Source organism: Dermacentor albipictus, chromosome 1 (genome assembly GCF_038994185.2).
Source record: "Dermacentor albipictus isolate Rhodes 1998 colony chromosome 1, USDA_Dalb.pri_finalv2, whole genome shotgun sequence".
Lineage (NCBI taxonomy): Eukaryota > Metazoa > Arthropoda > Arachnida > Ixodida > Ixodidae > Dermacentor > Dermacentor albipictus.
In genome coordinates, this window is record NC_091821.1 from 201,198,219 (window position 1) to 201,221,469 (window position 23,251).

The window sequence follows — 23,251 nt, forward strand, 5'->3', positions numbered from 1 at the left end:
CGTAGTCGAGAGGCTATCGAAATGGCGATTTCCACTGCCTAGACTAGCCGGCAAATTAGCTTCATATTTGTGATACCGTTCAGCGATCTTGAGCATGTGTTTCATTAGAGCGCTCACGAAAGGTTCAGAGTCGCTCGTGCGCAGTGCTGCGGTGCAACTATTCCAAAAATTCGGGTCTAGGCATCTTACAGCAACATCCTTAATTGAGATCACTGCAACTTCGATGGATTGTTCTATATGGCGCGCCATATTCGTCTGCTCAGTACTTCAGACTTGCTAGCAGCGGTAGACGTCGACCGCTCGGTAAAGGCAGACTAGGCTGGTGATGTTTTTTATCGCTCATTTATTGTAATAGGGTCAAATCCTTAATAATTATAGACTAAGAACGCCGCAAACAAAATACAGGGCCTCCGATTTTCCACTGATAAACGCACGTGAGCGGCTGTAGCCATAATACCGGCATCAATGGTACCGTAGATGGCGCCAGGCCGGCGTTGGGCGTACCCGGTGAACGCAGCGGGTACGTTGCGTTCACCCAAATAGCCAACTTATTACTGATTTGGCTTGGCTCCCGTTGGATTTTTAAAAGGCGGCGGTAGTGCGCTTTGGACATTTCTTGAATTTCTTGTGAGCGTCTGTGCAACAAGGTGTAACCTTTCTCTATGGTGAAACCTTTACGAGGTGTTTCTGCGTTGTATGTTCGATTTAAGTGGTCTTCGCTGCCGTGGTTAGTTTGTTTGGCTGGTTAGTACATGTGCAAACGGTCTTTTGTGATGTTCTGGAGTTGTGGAAGGTCGTCGCCCCTATTGCAAGTACTTGCGTTGTCGCGACATCATTCGAACACTATACGATCAGAGCAGAAACAAGTGCTGTAACCTACCCCGGTTATTGTGTAGGCGTCAGCTCTCAAAGTATTGGTCAATGCACGGTGGGAGCCCGTTTTATCTGCGGATGCGTGCTTGCACCAACTCTGACGAAACTCTTATCATTCGGGACCTATGAAAGCAGTGCTGTGTTGTTTTTGTTCCCTGCTTAGTTCGCCTGTTTACATACTCTCCTGAATGTGTGCTATTGTGGTTTTTAAGTTTTCCCCCGTGGGTCTGTGCCAGATACCTCGCATTCAGCTGCTTGTCACCTGTGGTCGTTTATAACTTTGCTGCAGAATTTTGTCCTTAAGTCGAATAAACTTTGGAAGGAAATCGTGAAGCTTTACTCCCGGAAAGCGCTTGTACGTCCATAGAATTTACACTTCAAATGCAACACATATCCTCATTTAAATTTTAGAAGAATTTATAGTTTCCGTAAATTGAAATTGCAGATAAACAGAATTCAATAAATTGAAGATTTCTATATGCACACCAAATAAGTTCTGCAAAGTAAAACGGTTTGTTACATTAAAGTTCAATATATGGAGGTCTAATTGTACAAAATTGATTGATATAGGGGTTGATTGGATACAGGGTGTGCATATTCACACGCCTGGTTCCGTAGTCAGTCGTTACGTGCCGCTCTACTTGAGCAATAAACCAAGCAACAATTTTAATGTTTTCGAACTGTTCATATATCGGGAGCACACCAAGAAGGTGATCTAAAACCTCCAGGCATATGGTGACTTTCTGTTCCAAAAGAAAAAAAAGTAATAGTAATAATGTGTACAGTGGCATAGCAGAGTAAACAAACAAAAAAGCTGTCTTTTTAAGACAATGCTACATTTTTTTTTTCCTAATTACAGCAGCTGTGCAAGGTGTTCTAGACCAGTTACGATATTTTAAAATTCAGTGTGATGGGCCAGTCTGTTTCCCTTAGTGTTATAATGGCCTCATATTCTTGCGAAGTTAATCATATGACTCCTGTATCCTTACTACATTGAACTCCTGAAATGTTTTATTCCGGCCACTGCTCCTCATCCACCATGCTGCTTCTGCTTAATAGTTCTCAAGGCAATTATATTGCCCTCCTCTCCCTATTATTCAGGCAGAGAAACAGATCCACATGGCCATCACAAACAAATTTTCACTTGCACATGCCCTGACGTTCAAAACATTGCAGTTGACCTGGAAGCTAGAATCAAGCTAGAAGCTAAAGGGAAGCTAGAATTAGCACTAGTGAAATGTGAAGGTTGTTAGCAAAAGTGCCCACAGTGTGTGAAGCCACAGTTTATGCGAAGATAAAAGTTTTGAGAAAAATTGTATAAATTTTCCAGTTGATATTGTTGTTTTATTAATGCTGCTCTTGCTTTAGTTATCCTTTTTTTTTAGTCACCATATGTGTTAAATGTCACAGCATTTGATATTATAGCATTGACATATATCAGTGGGGTGGGGGGTCCTTATCTGGATAGTTCATTTCTAATGCATACACTTTGCATGGCTTGTTCGCGTTGCCAACACCTACTGTATTACTTTGCTATTAAAACCTTCACAATTGTTTTTCACGCATAAATAAAACAAGCAGTCTAAAAATGCTCCTTTGTCTCATGCAATATAGCGCTCCTCTCAACTAAAGCTGTATGTTCTCGAGACACAAGTTGACAGCTACATGTTAGCTGCAAAACCTCTTAAATTTGCAACAATATTGAATATAATGAGACAGAAAAGCTATCTTGGTGAATATAATGCTGCAGATGCTGACCAGCACATGAGTAGTGCTTCTTTTATTACAAACATTTAATCACATTGCAGAGAGAGTGTACCACTTAAATCACAATCATTTTATTGAGATATTTTTGTGTCATTTGCATGTGGCAGAAGCAGGAAATAGTAAGCTGACTCTGCCTTAAAGCAAACATATGCATGAGAGAGCGCTTAAAGCATTACTTGTTCAAACCGAGGCTTTGGTGTCTAGATTTCACGACGAAGAGAGTAAAATGTGAGGTCACTTACCCTCTATTCTGAAACCATCTATGACTGGAAGCTTCATTCCACTGAGATGAGCGCAGTGCCACCCCTTGACTGAAGACGACGCTGTGTTTCACAGTAATTGACATGAAGTTTAATTAAAGCTAAGCAACCGCCTGTGTCAAGGAGTGGGGCTGCTGTGCATTTGAATCCAGGTGGAGGGTTGAGTGGAGAATACAGAAGTTAGTCATCTTTACCTATCCTTGAGCCTCTTAAGAGATTTCCTACGACATTTAAGCTCAGCCTTTTTGTTTTCTTACAGCAAGGTTATTACGGGTGGTACAAAACATTCCATTGTACAGTTTCTATAATTCTTTGGGAAAACATACATCACCTCACTAAACAGGAATAGGCTCAATAGGTTCACTGGTATCATCTATAGCGTTTCCATCCAAGACCTATTGCTATTACAAGGCATTGCAGACATTCAGTGACGTAGCCAGAAATTCATTTCAGGGAAGGATTCTCCACTGGCCACTACCACTCCCCCATCACCTCTCTCTCTAGCACTATATAAATGTGTGGAGAGTTTTACATCACACCAAGACAAACTCCTAGCACTCCCCTGACAGGAATGCTTTAGCAACGAGGATGCACATTTTTACGTTGCCAAAACTTTGCTTAACTTCTGACAAAAGTTTTTCATTGCTAAGACTACGCCTAAAATTATGCTATCATCCTTGTGCTGTTTTTAAAAATGACTAATTAAAAATAACATTTTGTTTACAAATTGGTGTATTTATATAATGTATATTATGACCTTGTTGGTACATTACTTAGGAAAGTGAACTGCGCTAAAAACATGACAGCGCTCTGTCTTGTGTCTTCTTTTTTGCAGCCCAGACTTGTTGCAGCCCAAGTAACAGTGAAGGTCAGCGTTATTTTCTTACCAGATTTGCTAGTGAGTGGTTCAGCCATGGCTGTGTATGGAAGAGAGCGGGCACTATTTTGCAAGTCGCCTATTACTTAATTGCAGGCATTATGGGCATGCTTCCCTGACACCTGCCTATTCTAAAGACTGCAAAGCAGCGAGCACAGCACATGCTATGACAGGGTAGGTGAATCTCAGCTAAGGCAACTGGCCACAGCTATCTGGTGTTGAGCGATCGAGCAGTGATGAGACAATCCCCCTATGTTCCAAAATTTTTCACTTCATTCTTGATGCCCTTAATGCGTGTCACCACCCTAGCCCTCTTACTGTATCATCCTCCCCACTTCCTGGAGCTCTCTGAAACCCTTTTCAGCTAATCACTGTCCCACTTTTCAACATTCACGGGGTTGTTGAATGACACAGCATTCTATAACATTCCTATATTTATGTTTCTGTGTGGACATCGAAGCCATTCATCTAGCTCCCATAGTTTGTTGTGGCGGCTTCTTAGCTTCCCTGGTCCAGCACCCCGTCCTTGATATAGATTGCCGCGCACAAATCAGCATTCTGTAGGCCTTTCTTTCTTGTCCCGTTTTCTCTCCATTTTTTTATTCCTAGCAGTGTGTACAAACTAGCCTGAGAGCAAGCTCTTCTGAAGTTTATTAGCATAATGAAAGTTAGAGTCAATGGAAAGTAAAAGAAGAAAGAAGGTGGGGGGAGTGTTTTTTATGAGTTTTCTAAACAAGCAAGTTGATATAAGTAAGTTGTATAATAGCAAGCACCAAGTATGAAAGAATAAAAAACACATTTGCACTTCTCGTCTGACGAAATTTACTGTGCTTTTACAGAAATGAAAATCATTGAAAAGGAAGTAAGTGTTTACGTTGAGATACGAGCACGTAATCTGTAAGCCTCGTAAGCTTATGTCAAGTAAAACAACATGAAATCCTGAGAGATTGAGCTTCTTAAGTACACGTGTTATAATAGGAACACCAACCTTCTTCAGTATGATAAAAGCACTGTAGATCAAGGTTCTCCACGTAGTGGAAACATTGTTAAATCTGTTAAGATGTGAATGTGGGCAAGTTGGTAACAAAGTTCTAACTTGCTAAAGCACATTACTGTCCTCATCGAACTAATGACTATAGTTTCTTGTACATGTGTCTTGATCACATTCAGCACAACATTATGCATTTTTAGCTTTCTTTAATACATTCTGTAGCCCCTCAATGGATTCAAGATGCTAGAAACCTATGTTGAACTACAAAGTGCTTGCCATTAAAAAAGACAAGTCAGTTCCTGTGTTAGAAATATTTATTAGTTAGAGAAAGGCTAAAATTTAGTATGAACATTAGCCATGTCTTGAAGTTTTCATCCTACTCATTTTACAGTTGAAGCTAGCTTGCTTCTCAGGTTACTTGTGCTTAGAATTAAAGCACAACAAACAGATGAATGGCTTGCCGGGGCGTTATTCACAGAAAGTGGTCACTTTTCTCACTCTCACCATAGTGTTTGGGCTACTGCTGGTACTGTTGGCCGCATAGCAGCCAGTGCAGAGCCACTGAGTGTCGTGTGCCGATGTGCCAGTTTTTCTTAGCATGTGGACACTTCTCCCACGGGTTTCTTCGATGTTGTCTTGACGAGGGCCGAACAGTGAATGAGCCAGTTCATCTTGAAATTTTATAATTGGCATAGAGTTTCCTTCAAGCATGCCACGAATGTTCCATGCATTTATGATGACACATCCAACAAGCAACTCAACAGCTACCTTTCTGTACCACTTGAGTCCTTTTCTAAGGAAGTTGTGGTATAACGTCATTTGGTCACTATAGTCGACGCCCTTTTTTGCTGCATTGTAATCGAGACCGGCCTGATGTTTCATGATTGGTGCACCATCCCTTGTTTTCTTCCCACTGTCCACCAAAGTTGCTTCATATTTGGCGACAGATGTGAGTATCAGAACAGGCCTCTTGTCCATCCACTTCAGTGCCTTCACTCCATTTTTGGACTGAAGTTCGGTAACACTGCTATTTGCAACCTTTACTTCAGTGAGATCTTTTGGCAGCCCTTTCCTCACTGATCGAACTGTGCCACGAATGAAAGTGTCTTCCTTCAGAAGGCGAAAAGTGAGCGGCAAGCTGATGTAGAAGTTGTCTACGGACAGCGGGCACACAACTTCCTTGTAATTTTGCAGGAGTTTCAAGCATACATCTTTGGCATGTCCGATGCCAATTGTTCAGTCACACTTTCCGGCATATACATCAACCTTTAGCCTGTAACTGTCTTTGGTACATGCCTTGAACAGCCTGACTCTGTAAGAACGAAAGTCTGCCACGCCATGGCCCTATTGGTTCATCTATCACAACCTCCTTTCCTGGCTCAAGCACAGTGGCAAAAATTTTGGTTCAATTTCTCTACCAGACGATGGATCTTAAAGACATGATCCTGCAACTCTGCAACCAGTTAATTGTCCGCAAAATGCCGGAACCTCAAAAGGAGGAAAAAGGCGGTCACGGCTCATATTTTGACGAATGAGTTCAGCACCATACAGGTTACTTTTTGCCCAGTAGTGACTCGGATAGGAAGATGGACGAGATTAATACAAATTGGTATTCCAACAAATGCTTTCGTTTGTTGGAGATTGGTTTCCATCCAATTTTTCAACTTTGATTTAGATTTGGGAGTAGGAAGACGGAGGAGACCAATACAAATCAGTATTCGAATAAATGCTTTAATTTCTTTGGCATTGGTTTCCGTCCAATTTTTCAAGCGTGATTTAGATTTAGGAGTAGTTGACTTCAACACTTGTGTGAACCTGTTTGTTTCATTGACCATCATTTGCCAAAGGTCATCCGTAATAAACGGTGAACATAAAGATGGAGCATAACGGCTAGATGGCAACTGAATGATAGTGGGCGGCCTAGAGTGTGTGTGGTGTCACACTAGGCGAAGTGGTTGTTGCCGGTGTCCATTTCTCTAGAGATGGGCTGAGAGAAATGAGAGCATTGTATCCTGAATCATTCACCTCAGAATCATCAGTCAGGTCTGACTCTCCATTCGACATGCTGGCTGAGGTCTGTGATGGTTCGTAAACACTATGTTTGTCACTGATTTCACTGTCCAGTGCTGAACATCTGACACTGAAGCACTTGACTCATCCGCTGGCGATCGCGAAGTTGCTGGTGCATTCTTCTGGCCCAAAACTAAGTTTATTTGTTTCCTCTGCATTGTGTTTTTTTTTTTTCATCCGTAAGGGGCATGAGGATCTATCTATTAGACATGCTGAAAAGTTTGGGTGTAGCAAGAAAAATGCAGGTACTTATTCCAATGGCACGTATTTCAAAGACTGCTGCGAAAGTTTGCAAGAAACCCAACTGAGAAATGCGCCTCCACTCCACTCTCCAAAACAAACACGCCACCCCATGTCCAATGCAATAAAAATATATATTAGTTGCAATTTCAAACCTCAGATGGCAACACAAGAGCAAGAATTCTTGCGTGTGGGTCACTGGTGAGTCACGCCACACACAGCATAAAAACGTTTTCGTTGAGTGCATCGTGGATTGCCAGTGGGTCATAGCATTTAACATCAGACAAGTAGTCTACTGGCTATCTATAACCTCACACAACAAAAATCGTACCTCTGAGTTCAAGTGTGATAATGTTATCGCAGCAGCAAGCAGATGAATGCCCGTAACTTTGCTGCTGCATAGGAGCTCAGGCTGTGCTGTGATGGCACTCAGAGTGACACGTGACTTAGATTCAAGGCAGCATCAGTTATTTGTTGAATCTGTTGCTGCAGTGAACTAATTAAAGTTTAGAGAAATAATGAAAAATACAACCCGAATGTCTGGGTGCTTTTGTTTTACTTCGCACTGTAGCAAGAGAGATGAATTTCCGTTTCGTCTCCTTTTCCCGACGTTTGCACGCGCGCAGAGAACGAAACTATACGTCATTGTCTACATGTGTTCCAGCATTGCGATCATGAATGCTCTTTTATCCTCTCGCGTTTGCCTCAGTGCTGGGGCACTGACTTATACCGCTAATCACGTGTTCTCGTGTAGAGCGCGCACTATCGTCCGCTACAGGAAACGAGACAAGCGCAACAGCTCGCGCGACACCGTCACCGGAAGTGTGCCGGTGACGGTGAAAAAAAGAAGACGGCAGGGTATACCCGCCGCGACCCCTCGGCTCCGGTATGGGAGAACGCAGTGAAGGAAATTTGCTTACACAGGCGAAACGGGGAATGTCGAGAGAGTGTTTATATAGGCGGCGACGCTCGCCTCCTGAAATCATGCGTTCGCGGCACTTCAATCATTCTCTATCTGCTTAATGAACCAATTTGAAAAATGCTTGCGGTAGAACACTTCTTAGAGGGCACGTAACAACTTTCAGTGTATAACCAAAATTTGTTATGTAGCCTGTGAGGGGCCCTTTAAAAGAAACTCGGTAAAAATCGGGTGTACTGTGGGATGTTATAGCTGCGTCGAGCTTCACAGCCCTCTACACAAGCATTGCTGTGAAGCCCATGGCAGAAATAGAGTTTTATTCAATCAAAGGACTGCATAGAGCGCGCTCTCGTGTTGTGCTGCGTGAATTAAATCATTCGTTTCCTGCCTGCACAAACGTTTGCATCTCGAGTGGATTTCAAGCACACCTTATAATAACGTGCAGTTCCGTCGTGCTTCGCAGCACTATACACAAGCACTGCCGTAAAGCTAGTGGCAAAAGTACGATGTCATGAAACCAGATCAATGCATATACCTCGCTATTTTGGTGCGCTGCGTGAATGGAAACATTCCTTGCCTGCCTGAACAAACGTTTGCATCTCGAGTTAATATCAAACAAATCATATAATATGTGCAGTTTCGTCGAGCGCTTCACCGCACTGCATGCAAGCATTGCCGTAAAGCCTGTAGTATAAATAGGGTTTCATGAAGTCAAATTAATGCGCAAACCTCGCACTTGTGGTGTGCAAGGTAAACAAAGAATTCGTTGCCATGTCTCCGCAGTAGTTTGTCACGTTGATTTGTGTGAGCATATTGGTTCATGTGCCCCATCTACCTCTGTGATGAGAAAATAAGCAAGAATATCAGCTGCTATGTGTCGATGCATATGCTTTTTATTACAAGGTGTAGGAGCAGTACATCTTACTGCATGAGTAAACCACTCATGGAAACAGTACGTTCCTTGAACATTGTAGCTATTTAATAGCCTAGGAAGCGCGCTATATTGGAAGTTGCAATTTTTTTTCTGTTCGCAAAATTCAATAACTCGATGCTTTTTCTAAAAGCAAAAAATTATAAATTTCGCAATGATACGTATGCTGCGTCAGTAAGTTAAGTAGGCAGCACATAATTAGGCTAAACCAGAGGAATATCCGCAGGTATTTATACAAATGTACAAAGTATTAAAAAAAAATATTTTCTCAAATGTTTTCATTGTGGAGTATGGAGTTGCATGTGCGTCCAGCGCTGATTTCCAGCGCTTAATTTTTGTTGAACCTTGATGTAACAAAGACGTAACACTCAGCACTCTATTTTGTTACATCAATTTTTTTTTTACAATAGAACACTGCATTCTACTATACGTGCCGCTCATGCGCCCCAAAATTTTGGCCCCTCTAAGGAAGTCACTGTTCTCTAAGTTTCGCCCGAAACTTAGATATCGCTACTTCCAATTGACACTCGTGAAACCAGCAGCCACGTCGGCTTGCCGCCTTTACACCGGCCGCAAATTACTTTTAAAAAATGTGGCACGCGCGGGCCGTAAAGCCATATGCACGGGCACGGCCAGGCAAGAGACGTCGCGCGCTCTCTGACCCTAGCGCGCACTTGATCACGGGACGTGGACAGCGCGCATAAAGCTGCCATCCTTCTCGGCTCACAATCGCACCCTTTCATTCGCAATTAACCCCAGCATGTGGGATGCAACGGAGCACTATAATTTTTGTCACACTTGGACTTTAAACCAAACATCAGGGTGATGGCGAAAATTCGCTTAGGGTGTCCAAAAATTGCTATCGCAATAATACACTATGGAGAAAGGTATTATGTAAATTATCTGTGGATGGGTCGAAACCCCCTAATTTCCCAAACACGCACCCATCCACTGGCACGCTGCACACATGGATCCCGCGCGGCACGCTGCATCAATAAGGCGTATCGTTCTTCGCTAGCTCTATGATCATTTATGCAGTAGTCACTTGGCGAGAAGCTTAATTTCCAACCTATGCGCAAGTGTCGTAGCTGAATTTCGAAAGTACACGGACCATATATATGTTGGCAAAATAATCGGAACTCACTATTTAGACTCGCCAAAATTAGCTGCTCACTTGAACTCATAAGAATATACTACTCAGCCGAGCTCACTCGGGCTCAAACTCGCCAAAATACTGCTCAGCTGGGCTCACTCAGACTCATGGGATGATCTCAGGGAGTTGACTCATCAGTGAGTTTGCCAGCGTATGATGTGTGCTGAACCACAAACCTGGCTTTCTTGAATAAGAACAGTTGGTCGCTGCAGCATATGGATGCACATAAGTGTAATTCAGAGAGCGCGGCATTGTACATGTAAAGGCTGCCACAGTTACCATGCCATGCTGCAGCTCATTTCAATCATGTCAAATGCAATACCCCTGCCAGCTTTTAGTCAGTCGATCAAATGTGATTGCTATTTATCTCATCACAACACCTCATTTTCCTGCCTAAGGCTTTGGGTGAATTTTCCTTGGCATCCATTTTGTTACTCTAACAGGTTACCAGTTATCTGTTGCCTATACGAAATTTAAAGTTGTGCACATGTCATGTGGACTCCATGCCAAACTCGTAGTACTGCATGCGTTTTTGCAGTTAGGTCTAGAGTTACAGAATCGCATGTGGGAGTTACTTTAGTTAGCAGCTGTAGCTTTGGAACAAACACGTGCATGAGAGTGTGCTTAAGTGTTACGTGTCAAGACTGGGAGCACCAAGGCAACTTGTGCAGTAAAGGCATGGGCAGTACGAGCCCACAGATTTTACTAAGTGTGGCTGAGGTGATGCGTCTAGATTTCGCTATGAAGAGAGCCAAATAAAAGGTTGCCTATCCATCATACCTATTCTGGAGCCTTTTCTTGAGCTTTTCTAAAACATTAAGCTCAGCGTGTACACTTTATCACAGCATAATTATTACGTGATATAAAACATTGTATTGTGCAGTTTCTCCAACTCTTCGTGAAGGCATCTATCCATACATTAAACAGGAATAGGCTCAATGTTGACATATCTCCACAGTAGGATCTCCAGGACCTCGTACTGTCACAATGCATCACAGACATTATTTAAGTGAACTCCAGAAGTGAAGCTCTTCGTTAACATTGGCTAAAATTGTATTTTTATATAGCAAAGTGATCATGCATAAATCTGTATGTCATGACAGAACACTTTGTTTCTCACGGACTTTAGATTACAATTGTTTTCAAGATCAGGAAAATTGTGCAGTGTGCTAGTTGGTTCAACATACTTAACACTGTTGTGCGGAGTGACGAAGGGACAGGACTTGAGCAAGAAAACAATAGACACCTGAGCACAAACTATCAACTGGTGATTATCACAAGGCAATGATTCTGCTGAAAAGTAGGAACCAAAGGAAAAGACAAGTCGTGGAAGCATAAAACCTCAAAGTGGACCCACAGGGCTCATGTGTCAGCCCGCCGTCTATTTCACTCAGCAATAAAGAGATTACCATAATCACTGACAATAGAGGGTGTAGGGAGACCGGGAAGAGGACTCCTGTGCATGCGTGTAGGCTTTATGTACGCTTCACTTGCAGAAAAATAAACCAGTTCATAGTTTGCGCTCAGGTGTCATGTGTTGTTTTCTCGCTCAAATCCTGACCCTTCATCGCTCTGCGCAACAGTGTTAAGTTTTCAGGTTGTTCACTATGTGATGTAGGAAGGGTAAAATTGATGGGAAATCCCAATATTCTTGGGCATATCGCGAAAAATATGGCCCAAGTCAAGTGTCATTTTAGGCTTCACTGTCCCCTTATATAGGGCAAATAGTAATAGTTTGAATTCTATGGACGCTGGTTGCTTTTTCTGACTTAACCTAGGCAGTGCTCAGCTCTCAGTTGAAAGGAACAGGTAAACAGGAGGACTTGCCACATAAGCAGAAGGTAGCACTCCAGACTTAAGCTTAATATACTGCGTGCTTCCACAGCCCTAGGGGGCTAGTCTGTAAGTGTTGACTAAGTGGACTGTCCATTCCAGTACACGCTGAATGAACAGAGCACGAGAGCCCATGGTGATGATTGCCACTTGGTCTACCAGCTTATAGCTCTACCTAATCAGTGTGTGCTGAAACAGTCCACTTAGTGGATCCTTACAGAATCCTTCCCTAGACTGATGTTTATGTTGGTAGGTTGCAAGTATTGCACTTTCTTTCCTTTGATGTGGGCAGTTCCCACATATGGATGCAATTTAACATATTGTATTCATATTGCCTTTGGTCTATACGTATCTAATTCATGCTTATAACCAGGCCTACAAGCTCTTGTCCTACATATTTATATAGCCTTCTCATTGGAGAATGGAGTCATTTTCCATTATACCCTCAAGCACTTGAAGTAGACACTGCAATAACCCCAAGGGAGGAGGGACAGTAACGCAAAAACCTTACTGGGCTTGTGGTGCTGCTGAAGAATGCACACATACCATTTATGCTAAAATTCCCAGCAGACATTCCAAAGTTTGTACGAGTTCGACTTTAGCTGGCTAAACTGAATGATTCATATTGAAGGCAATTCTTGCAACACTTGGTCAAACTGAATGAAACTGGACAGCACAATTAGCTGTGTTCATCTACCATTTATACGACTGCTGCCCCGAGCATTTTGCCTGTTACTGTGCCTTTCGTTTCTGTACTGTAAAGTTCAAGTACACATGTACTTTATCAATGTACAAGTAGAATGGCTTCAAGGCTTTTCCTGGGCATTCAACAGTCACTATTTATTCCTATAAACCTTCCTGCATGTGAAGGCAAAAGAAACTTATTAATTCATGCTGGAAGTATAAAAAGACAGGTATTTGCACAGAAATTGTTTATTTTGAGCTCCGAGGTTCTTGCTGATGTAGATATGGTGCTGGCTCCCTCCTTGCCCGAAGCATGTGCTTGCTGTACACAGCACCAGATGATGGCTTCCTAGGTCAAAAGTACAAAGTGAAATAAGAGGCATTTTGTTTTAGCCCCGGAAAGAAAAAGCAGGATTGAGACATTAACATGTATAAAAAATACTTGGCTAAAGAAAAATTAATACACAAGCAAATTCACTAAAGAGGTTCACTTTCAAGAGCGAAAGTATGGTTACGATGAAAATTACAAGGAAGCTTCACTGCTCATTGAGGTTTCGGTTCAGTAGTTGTTGAGCCACGAGGGTTAGCATGCTACATCTTGCATATTATGTTTTGTAGAACAATATTGCACTTTGAACAATGTAGTGCCTATTTAAATGAACTGACAAGGAACGCTGAAACTCCAGGCTAGTTTGGTCTGCACAAGATATGATACAGACACTGTACTGCATTCATTTAGTGTTTTTGTCACTGATCTCGTGCACAAAGGTCATTCACACCTATCCTACATGAAATGCAGTTACTTCTTTGAAGCTTCATCTAGTCCTTGAATTTGCTGCATGCTTATGTCTAAGGGAGTTCGTTTGGTTCCTGTTAATGTAGTACATCTAAGCAACTGTTATCAAATGCCCATAGTGTTCCCTTGCATGTACAAAACATTTTTGGCCCTTTCAATGCACAATACTCATTACATTTGACACTTGGGACTCGTGCAAGGCGCCATTTAGTATTATATGCTTGTCCACATCTGATAATACTTTCATAGCTGGGTCATTCCCATGCCAAATGCCTTGGTTATTACTGTGACCATCTCACACTTTTCCTTTAGAATCTTCTTGTCCACTTTTAAGGAAGCACCCCACGACACAATGTCTCCATCCTAGTGGTGCTATGGAGTTAACTTATGTGCTAGTTGTAGCAGATGACGTCAACTGAAGGCCACTGAAGATAAAACTCTCTGCGACAATTCCTTTTACACAAAAAATGCAAACAATACAGAATAGTCAAAATGTAGTTATCTGGCAAGACTGGCTGCATCCATCATCTTTGCTTGGCGCAATTCTGAGGAGGCTCCATGTTACAAGACGCTTGGCGATTATTGCCATGTGACTGTTTGGGACTCTATAAAACACAAGAATTGCCTTACTCCGGCCTTTCTCTTTGTGCAGCGGCCAAGGTTATTATTCGTCCAATCGCACCGTGTCCTGTTCGTGTGTCCATAGACTAAATTCTTCACCACATTGTTTTTGCGGTATTTCGTGAGTGACCCATGAACTCATCTTGGGGTGGGACTTCTTATCTTTGGCGTTTGCTTCTATCTCTTGTCGTCAGCGCCTCACACAACTGGATGATGCCACTGGCAATTCTCTTCCTAACCATGAAGAATGCATTCATCTCGTCACCTCTTCCGATTACATTCTTTGGCCACCTAGAGAAAAGATTATAGGTGTCAACTCCTGTAACATTGTGGATGGCGGCGTATTCATTCTACCCTATGACCATACCCTATCTCGAGCAATTCTGATTACCCCTGGCCTTATTCGCTTCTCTGAGGGTTCTGCATTGCTTACTGCAATAAACCAAATCGAACCCCAACTGTTGCCTCGTGGATCAACTGCCACTTGAGCTGTTGACACTCATGTCGTTGCAATTGTCACGAAGACAGCTCAGTGTGTTCTTGCGTCTGTTACCGTGCGCTGAACAAAATCGTGCGCAAAGATGTTCACCCCGTGTCACGGATGGATGATGCACTAGATTCACTCCATGGTGCTGAGTATTTTTCTAGCCTTGACTTTAGACCAGGCTACTGGCAAATACCGATGTCCAAATCCGACAAAGCAAAAACGACATTTGCTACCCCTGATGGGCTCTACGAGTTCAGTGCGATGCCTTTTGGACTCTGCAATGTGCCTGCCACATTCGAACGCATGATCGATAAGTCTTGTGTGGCTTGAAATGGAAAACCTGTCTGTGCTATCTCGACGACATTGTGTTTTCAACCATGTTCTCACAACATTTGCAACATCTTGATGAAGTCCTTGCCTGTCTTGCAAATGCTGGTTTGCAGCTCAACACACACACACACACACACACACACACAAATGCAGTTTGGCCAGCAAGGCCATCAAAGTTCTGGGGCACATAGTCTGCAAAGAAGGTATTTGTCCGGACCCCGAGAAGCTTACTGCCATCCTCGAATTTTGTGTCCACTGCGTCAAAAAGACATGCACAGTTTTCTTGGACTTGCTTCTTCCGGCACTTCATATGCAACTTCGCTACACTTACGTCCCTGCTCCATCAACTCCTCCCCAGTAATGCACCCTTTGTTTCGTCCGACGAATGTGAACATGCTTTCCTGCTTTTGCAACATGCCCTGACGTCAGACCCAGTACTGCGCCACTTTGATTCAACCGCGCCCACCATCTTTCACACCGACGCTAGCAGTCAGTCTCGGTGCCATTCTACTACAATGCGACAACACATTCCGCGAACGAGTACCATATTTACTCGCATAATGATCGCACTCGCGTAATGATCGCACCCCTAAATTTTGTCGTCAAAATTTGATTTTTTTTATTTCCCGCGTAATGATCGCACCCCGAACTTGTCGCAGCGATATGTCGTGTGCTAAGTCTAGCGAATAATGATCGCGCTTACCACCTGTCGAATGCTACGCGAACGACTCTTTAAGACAAGCCAAGCGGCCTGCACGCACTAAACATTCTTAAGTAGATGCCTCATTTCATTACTTTCATCACTTTCCGCACTTCTATGACAAAATGAGGTACAACCAAACTTGCCTTTATTATGGGTTGGCTTTATAATGGCTGATGTCAACAAAAACAATAAAGGCGCATTTCGATTCTTTTCATCTGCTTTTGCACTCGTGAGCACGCAACAAATCGCGCGCGGCAATGATATTAGCCACGTTTACTCTGATACGTTAAAAGTGTACCCTATTCATACGCCGACGCTTGTAACACAGCTAAGATATTCGCCCACCCTTAGCGGAAACGTGCCGTATTAGAATAGTAGTGAAGACAGATGCCGCAGTTTCCGCAGCATGCCCGTCATGTGTTTATATGTCACTGGCTGCTAAGCGCGCCCACTTGTTTCTGTCCCCTCAAAGTGGACATGGCTACGTTATTGCCGCAAACTTGCCGATATTAACGATATTATTCATCACTGATACGGAAGAAACTGTTTCAATGCTCGTAATGTACTCACGAGAAGAAAAAAACATCGCGTTCGGCGCGTTCGGCTTGCTCCGCCAGCCGCCATTTTTGTTTTGGTGTCCCGCACCCGCAATCTCACATCTCGCAGCAAACGCGGAACGAAAAAAAAAAAAAATTTTTTTTTCGCGGTAAATTTAACCCGCGTAATGATCGCACCCCTGAATTTGCGTCAATTTTTCTGACAAAAAAGTGCGATCATTATGCAAGTAAATACGGTAATTGCTTAGGCTAGTCGTGCACTAACCAGTGCAGAAAATTACTACACCATAACCAAGCAGGAGTGCTTTGCTGTTGGGCCGTGCAAAAATTTCACCCATGTCTTCATGGCCGCCATTTCACAGTTGTTACCGACCATAACACACTGTGCTGGCTTTCATCGCTAAAGAATTTATCAGGTCACCTGGGTTGCTGTGTGCTTCACCTACAGGAGTACGATTTCAATGTCACCTACAGGGCTGCAAAGAAGCATCAAGACACCAATGCTCTCTCTTGCTACCCTCTGTCGAATCATGACGATTCACCATAACCTCTCCGCGATTGTGTACGTCCTGAGTCCTCTTCATCGGCTTTACCCATTGTAGCCCTCGAATGGCTAAGACACAACAGCCCATCTGTCCTTGTGTCCCACTAACGCATCGACCCATACTGCTGAACTATTCTCCAACGCATGGAAGATTCTTCATCACCTCCAAACGCCTGACTTCGTCGACAACTTAATCAATTCAAGCTGCACAATAGGGTTTTACATCGCAACATTTATCACATCGATGGCAACAAATGGGTCCCGGTCATACCATGTTCTCTGCAATGTGAGGTGCTTGAAGCCTTTCACGATCATGCGACGACTGGTCCTCTAGGCTACCACAAGACTTACAACAGAATATGAAGTTGCTGCTCCTGGCCTGGCCCATCTTCAGCCGTTGCAAAGTATGTTGCACCCTGCGTTCATTGTCAAAGCAAACGCAACAGCTCCTTCTGGCTCTTTACAACCTCTGCCTTGTCCCGCTTCGCCTTTTGAAGTAGTTGGAATAGACTTGTACGGTCCTCTTCCCATGACCTCACATGGAAATCGAAAACATGGATTGCAACGTCCATAGACCATCCAACACGCTATGCGGAGACAGCATCTCTACCATCCTGGACTGCTGCTGAAGTCGCCGATTTCTTTCTACACAACATTATCTTACAACGCAGCGCTCCGCGCGTTCTCCTCAGTGACCGCAGCAGTCTTCCTCTCTTCTATCCTTACCGAAGTTCTGTGCGCCTCTAACACAATTCGCAAGACGACTTCCAGTTACCATCCGCAGACCAACAGCTTGATGATTGCGATGTACAGTCACGTGCAATATGAATTGCAACACCGGTGCCCGTGGTTGAAGGGGTTCCAAGGCTGTACGGCTGTGCAGACACATGGTAAGTTCCAGACCGAAACACAGCTTCAATTAGTGGTGTCTATTAAACTGCTATTTCGAATGTCAGAGCTGCTGCGCAGCCGTGGAGCCCCTTCAACAACGAACAAGAGTGTTGCAAGTCATATTGCATGCGACTGTACATCTACCCTGGCCACACGAACGGGGATGCAATCCTGTCGTTCATGACATTCGCCTATAACATGGCTACGCAACGTACCACTGGATTTTAACATTTTTTCTTCATCTATGGCTGTTCACCAAGTTTCATTCTTGATGTATCATTCCTTTCGACACCTGTACCCCCATCAGTTCCTTTCTTGGAACAGTTTGTGTCTCGCCTCGCAGAGTGCAGACGCCTCGCCCCGCTTAACACCGACGTCTCCCAGGACGCTCGCAAGTTTCGTTACGACTCGACCCACTGTGCTGTAACTTTTTCTCCTGGTGACAAAGTTCTTTGGACTCCTGTGTGCGTTCCTGGCTTATGCAAAAAATTTTGCAACACTTCTTGCTTATGCAACACTTCTTGAATGCCCACACCACCGTATCGTCGGGCAGCGAGCACAACCTGCGACACCCATGTGGCCACAGTGCCGAGAGGCGGCCTGCGCAGCTGGCCGGTTGGGGTCATCAGGTTGTCGCCGGCCATCCACTGATTATATTGTTCACGGACACGGTCTTTAACAGGCTTGTTGAGCACGACGTCCAGTGGCTGAAGTGTTGACGTCATGACTCCCGGAATGACGGCGAGTTCCGTCCTCCCGTCGCGGAGTGCCAGCTTCAATCCTGCGGTCAAGTGCCCGCGAAAGGCATCCAAGACGAGCATGCTCGGACACCGCAAGAGTGCCCCTGGTTGCCGATTCCAGACGGTCTTAATCCAATTGAGCATGAGGGCCTCGTCCATATAGCCCTTTTCATTCACGCGAACGACATCCGGTGGGAAAGCCTCTTTCGGCAGCGTCTTCCTCTTGAATATTATGTATGGGGGCAGCTTTCTGCCATCTGCAGTACACGCGAGCATCACCGTGAATGCTCGTTCCCCGTAGAAAGAAGCTCGACTTCTTTTGTGCCGCGTTCGCACACTGGTGAGCGACGGCATGTCGAACCACACCGGCATTTCATCAGCGTTGCCGATCTGTACCAACATGCAGCCATGCTGCTGCCGGAGACGGATAACATAGCGCTGGAATTCGACCAACTTGTCCTCGTATGCCTCTGGCTGCTTCTGCCAGATTGATTTGCGCTGTCGAAGTGCGAATCCCTTGCGTTGCATGAAGCGACGAACCCAATAAATGGAGCCCTTGAATTGTTCCTTGGGCAGTCCGGATTCTCGGGCGATCTCAATAGCTTTGATGCAGATGAGTTCTGCTGTGACTGGCAAAGATCTGGCACGATGCTCGCGGACAAAATCCGCCACCCTGTCTTTGAGCTCCGGGTGCACTGCGCCATAGAATAAAGAACTTCGTCAGAATAAAGAACCGCGCAGCGCCCACGAGTTGGGCCGCGTCGGTCACCAAGGGGGTGATAACAATGTGGATGCCGAAAGGTCTGCGCTCCTACATGCTGCCAGACGACTATTCATGCTGTGCCAAGGGCCGGTATGTAAGTCAAGGGGTGAACTTTTAGTAATATTTTTGGGAAAAAACCTCAACCTATATTCCGCACTATACGGTACTCGCACTGCTGGAGACATATGCCGTGGCCGAGAACCTACGGCTTCCCGACTACTCGGGTGCCACCACCTGTGCCACACGCAGTTGCACTGCGGCACCCTGCCTAGATGGAGTCCATAAGCCAGGAAAGCCACGCACGGCAATCTATGTCCGCAGCACCCTGGCGCGTGCTGTTCTACCTGTTGCTGACATCGCCGGTGGCCCCTTGGAGTCATGCGCCGTTGTGGTACGCCTTGGCAGCCAGGACACGGCTGTGGCGAGCATCTGCATCCGTCCAGGAAAGCCGTGGGATCCCTCCAGCCTCATCCAGCTGGCTGTTCGCCTTGGTGGGCATACAGTTATGTGCAGTGACTTCAACGCACACCACACGGATTGGGGAAGCCGCAGCTGCACCCGCTGAGGCAAAGGCCTCACAGATGCCATCAGCTGAGCTGGCCTGCTGACCTTGGAACACCAGGGAGCCCACCTACGTCTACCGCAGAGCTCGCACGGCCATTGACCTCTCCCTCAACACTGAGCAGTGCTCCTACTCCTGGGCCACAACTTCGGACAAATGGGGATCTGACCACTTCCCTATTGTGATCAGCCCCAGGTCTGGGAGAAGGCCTAGGTCAAGAACTTACGTCACAGACTGGTCCCTGTTCCGGAAGCACTGCAGCAAGTTGGACGATGGCCGTGACTTCCTGAGCGCCATCGTGGATTGTGCTCAGGCTGCCACCATTCAGTGCTCTACCCAACCAGATACCCCCGCTCCAGACCTCCACCTGCTCAACATTCGTGCCTCCAGGCGCCGTATGGAGCGTGGAGCAATCCGGACGGGCAAGGCAGAGCATTGGACCGAGTACAGACGTGCAGCTGCCCGCTGCAGACGCCAAGCCCGGCGCAGGAGGAGCCTCTGCTCTGCCATCGAGGGCACGTCCAGGGGACCCCTGGCTTGGAGACTGCTCAAATCCCTCACCAGCAGGAGAGGAAGCCTACAACCTGTCCTCGCCGTGGCCATCACGCTGAGCATCAGCGAAGAGGCCCTTGCGGAGCTCCTCGCCAACCAGTTTGTGCTGGCTGTACCACGCACTGCAGCCATCCTGAAGGTAGGGCAGCCTTCCGTCAGCCTGCCTAGCTGCCTGCACAACCACCACAGAGGGTCTTCGCTTCTGTAAATGGCCTGTCATCCAGTCTTGGGAGCCTGGCCTCACAGTTCATTGGCCCAGAAAGCAGTCCGAGCACTTTTTCGCTGCCTGAGGGCAACAGACTTGAGTGCCCGACTATAGACATCCTACACTTAAGTTCTCTCTCTTCCTCTTTCACTCCCCATTCCCCTCCCCACGTGTAGGGTAGCAAACTGGACTCAGCCTGGTTAACCTCCCTGCCTTTCCATCTTCCCTTCTCTCTCACCACCCAGGGTGGCCATCGAGCCAGGTTATGGCTATCTACCAGGACCCGCTGACACTGCACGAGCTCCAAGCATCGCAGTGCACCAGGAGCCCAGTGCACCAGGAACCCAAATGCTTCGCAACCTGGCCGCCAGCGAGCAGCTGCACCTGCTTGACTGCTTAAACATCTGGCAGTCAGGGCAGGTGCCGGAGTCATGGCGCACAGCCTACGTGGCCCCCATCCTGAAGGCCGGCTGAAAAACGTGAGCTCCTATCGGCCAGTCTCACTCACCTCTGCTGCTTGCAAGCTGATGGAGGCCATTGCTTTCTGGCCGATGAGCAGATAGGCTTCCGGCGGAGCTGATGCAGTGCGGACTCCATCGTGGACGTGGTCTCCACGCTGGAAGAGGCCAAGGCCTGCGGTGACGCCGTGCTCCTGGTGCTTATCGGCATGAAGGGGGCCTTTGACGGCCTGCCCTATCCAGTCGTTCAGCAGGCCCTGGACCTATTTGGTAGAGGGCGTCCCACAAGGATCAGTGGTGAGCCCTTTCATGTTCAACCTGGCCCGACTGCCTGCTGTCCTGCAGACTGACCCCCACAACCACGTGAATACCTCCATCAACGCGGACCACATCGCCCTATGTGTGCGAAATCCACCACACAGCCACAGCAGTGCGCGCTCGGCTCTGCAAAGAGCCCTCGACACCGCCGCTGCTTACCTGAGCTGCATTGGCCTTGCCATCTCGGCAAGGAAGACGGAGGCCATGCTGCTCCACCCAAGAGCAACCGCCCGCTGCACAGCTGCAACTGGAAGGCAACCTTGAAGCCCGGCAGTGACGTACCCGGGGCTACACGTTGATCACCGGCTGACCTGGCTGCCTGCTGTCAAGACCCTGCATGTCCAGGTCCTCCGGGTCCACAAGGCAGTCTCCCAGCTTGTTGCCCGAGGACAGAGCTGCACCACTAGGTGGGCTCTGCGGCTGTACCATGCAGTAGCCACCTCACGCCTGCGGTACGTCCTCCCACTCGTGGCACTACCACGTGCCCGTCTCAAGAAGCTGGAGCTGCAGCATAGGGCCAAGATTAGGTTCTGCCTGGGCGCTCCCTGCAGCTCTGAAATCGCTGCAACCTTGGCCGAGGCAGGAGCATGGTCCCCATCACTCCTGTCACAGCCCACATTCTACAATCAGCCACAGGTGTGCACATCGCTGAATGACACTGCGTTCAGGAATATCGGTCACATACCGACCGCACACACAACCCCCATCACATCTGCACTGAGCATTACGCTGCGGAGAAAGCTTATCAGTGAATGGCTACTGACAGCGCAGCGAAATTTTGGTTCTAAAGCAATTTTTCCCGACCGTGCAATGAGGCCGCAATGCGAGACCGCAACGAGGCCGCAATTTGGTGACTTTATTCACTACCGCCCTTAACCGGCAGATCTGAACCATGCATCAGGAATGTGCATTTCCATTGGGGAACAATAGAAACTCTTATTTAGGCTAAACAAGCGCGCGTACGTACGTACTTACATGCCGCACTCGGGACATCTGCCATTCAAATATTCTGCCATGTAGCTGCACCGTAACCAAGTAATGTTACTGTTACGTGCTTCTGACAAAGACTCTAAATAACTCTGAAGGAGCGCAGTTCCGTGTAATATACGTTCTCTGCATTAGGACACTGTAGCACTGGCTGGCCGGTGTGGCGGTCCCTGCAATGCATCACAAAAGCTCGTGAGGAACCTGGCTATAAAGTATCATCACAGAACACCTATATATGGCATCATGCAGTCGAAAGATTAGCTACGCGTAGTAGATGCACATCAAACGCAAAGACGAAGTATACTTACGAGAAGCAAAAGCCCGAAAAATAAGCGATCCACCGCTTCGTGCACTCCGAGCCTGCCATATGCCATATTATGCCGCCAAAAAGGCCGAATGTGACATCACAGACGTCAAAAAACAAAGACCGGATGTGGCGTCCCGGACGTGACGTTTGGGTGAACCTAACGCTTGCGCTGCGTTCACCGGGTGAACGCAGACACTTTCATGGCGCCATCACGGAACACTATCAGTTTATATAGTAGCCGAGCCGTGGGCCCGAGCCGAACACCTGCAACAAACTTTTTATATTTTATTCAGTAAAATAATCACAATTTAATTACAATTGCAACAAAAACGAATGAAGAAACAACGGAAACAACATAATTGTGTGCATTTAGTACTTGCTTATTTTACAAAGTTTGAATATCTAATACGTACTGAGGATGCGCGAAAAATTTAACTATGCAAATACAATTTGCAACGATATTTATTTAGTTATATAGTTATTTGTTTATTTATTTATGCGGGATCAGTAATCACGGCCGGTGTCATGGCGGCATCCATGTCGCTGTAGCGATAGCATGTTTTCATAGGCACTTGTGTTCTCCATGCGCTGGCTTATTGCAAACGGACTTTCAAAACGGAATAAGCAAACAACAACAAAGAAAGAAGAATTTGTGTTAAGTGTTAAAGCGAGTTTACTCATTAGTGAAACTAGCGGACGTACATATTCGTAACAATGTCTGATATACTCGTCAGTGAAGCGGAGAAAATCTACATTGTACATGGGATACAAGTACGGTGTTCACCAGTTTAGTTTGTTTTCAAGTGGTATAGTTGACTAGCATGAATATGCA

General features: G+C 45.9%; 1 protein-coding gene and 1 long non-coding RNA gene across 4 annotated transcripts in view; one reads left to right on the top strand and one right to left on the bottom strand.

Annotated features, from left to right (window-relative positions):
• Window positions 1-12,831: 12,831 nt before the first annotated feature.
• Window positions 12,832-22,570, bottom strand: LOC139054126 (uncharacterized). Of its 2 annotated transcripts, none has more exons than XR_011511038.1 (3): window positions 22,101-22,570; window positions 20,858-21,629; window positions 12,832-12,947 (listed from the first exon to the last, which is right to left on the bottom strand). It is a non-coding gene; the product is annotated as an uncharacterized lncRNA (long non-coding RNA). The 2 variants fall into 2 exon arrangements; XR_011511037.1 differs by having other exon boundaries at window positions 20,858-21,153; window positions 21,285-22,531.
• Window positions 22,571-22,925: 355 nt separating this feature from the next.
• Rrp42 (exosome complex component Rrp42) overlaps window positions 22,926-23,251 on the top strand; it is a 34,663-nt gene continuing 34,337 nt past the window's right edge. The window contains exon 1 of one of the 2 annotated variants that reach the window (XM_070530717.1): window positions 22,926-23,205. In XM_070530717.1, coding sequence (XP_070386818.1) covers window positions 23,134-23,205 — 72 coding nt within the window. In that variant the 5' untranslated portion in view covers window positions 22,926-23,133. The remainder of the gene's footprint in view (window positions 23,206-23,251) is intronic. The other variant, XM_070530718.1, reaches the window with a different exon arrangement.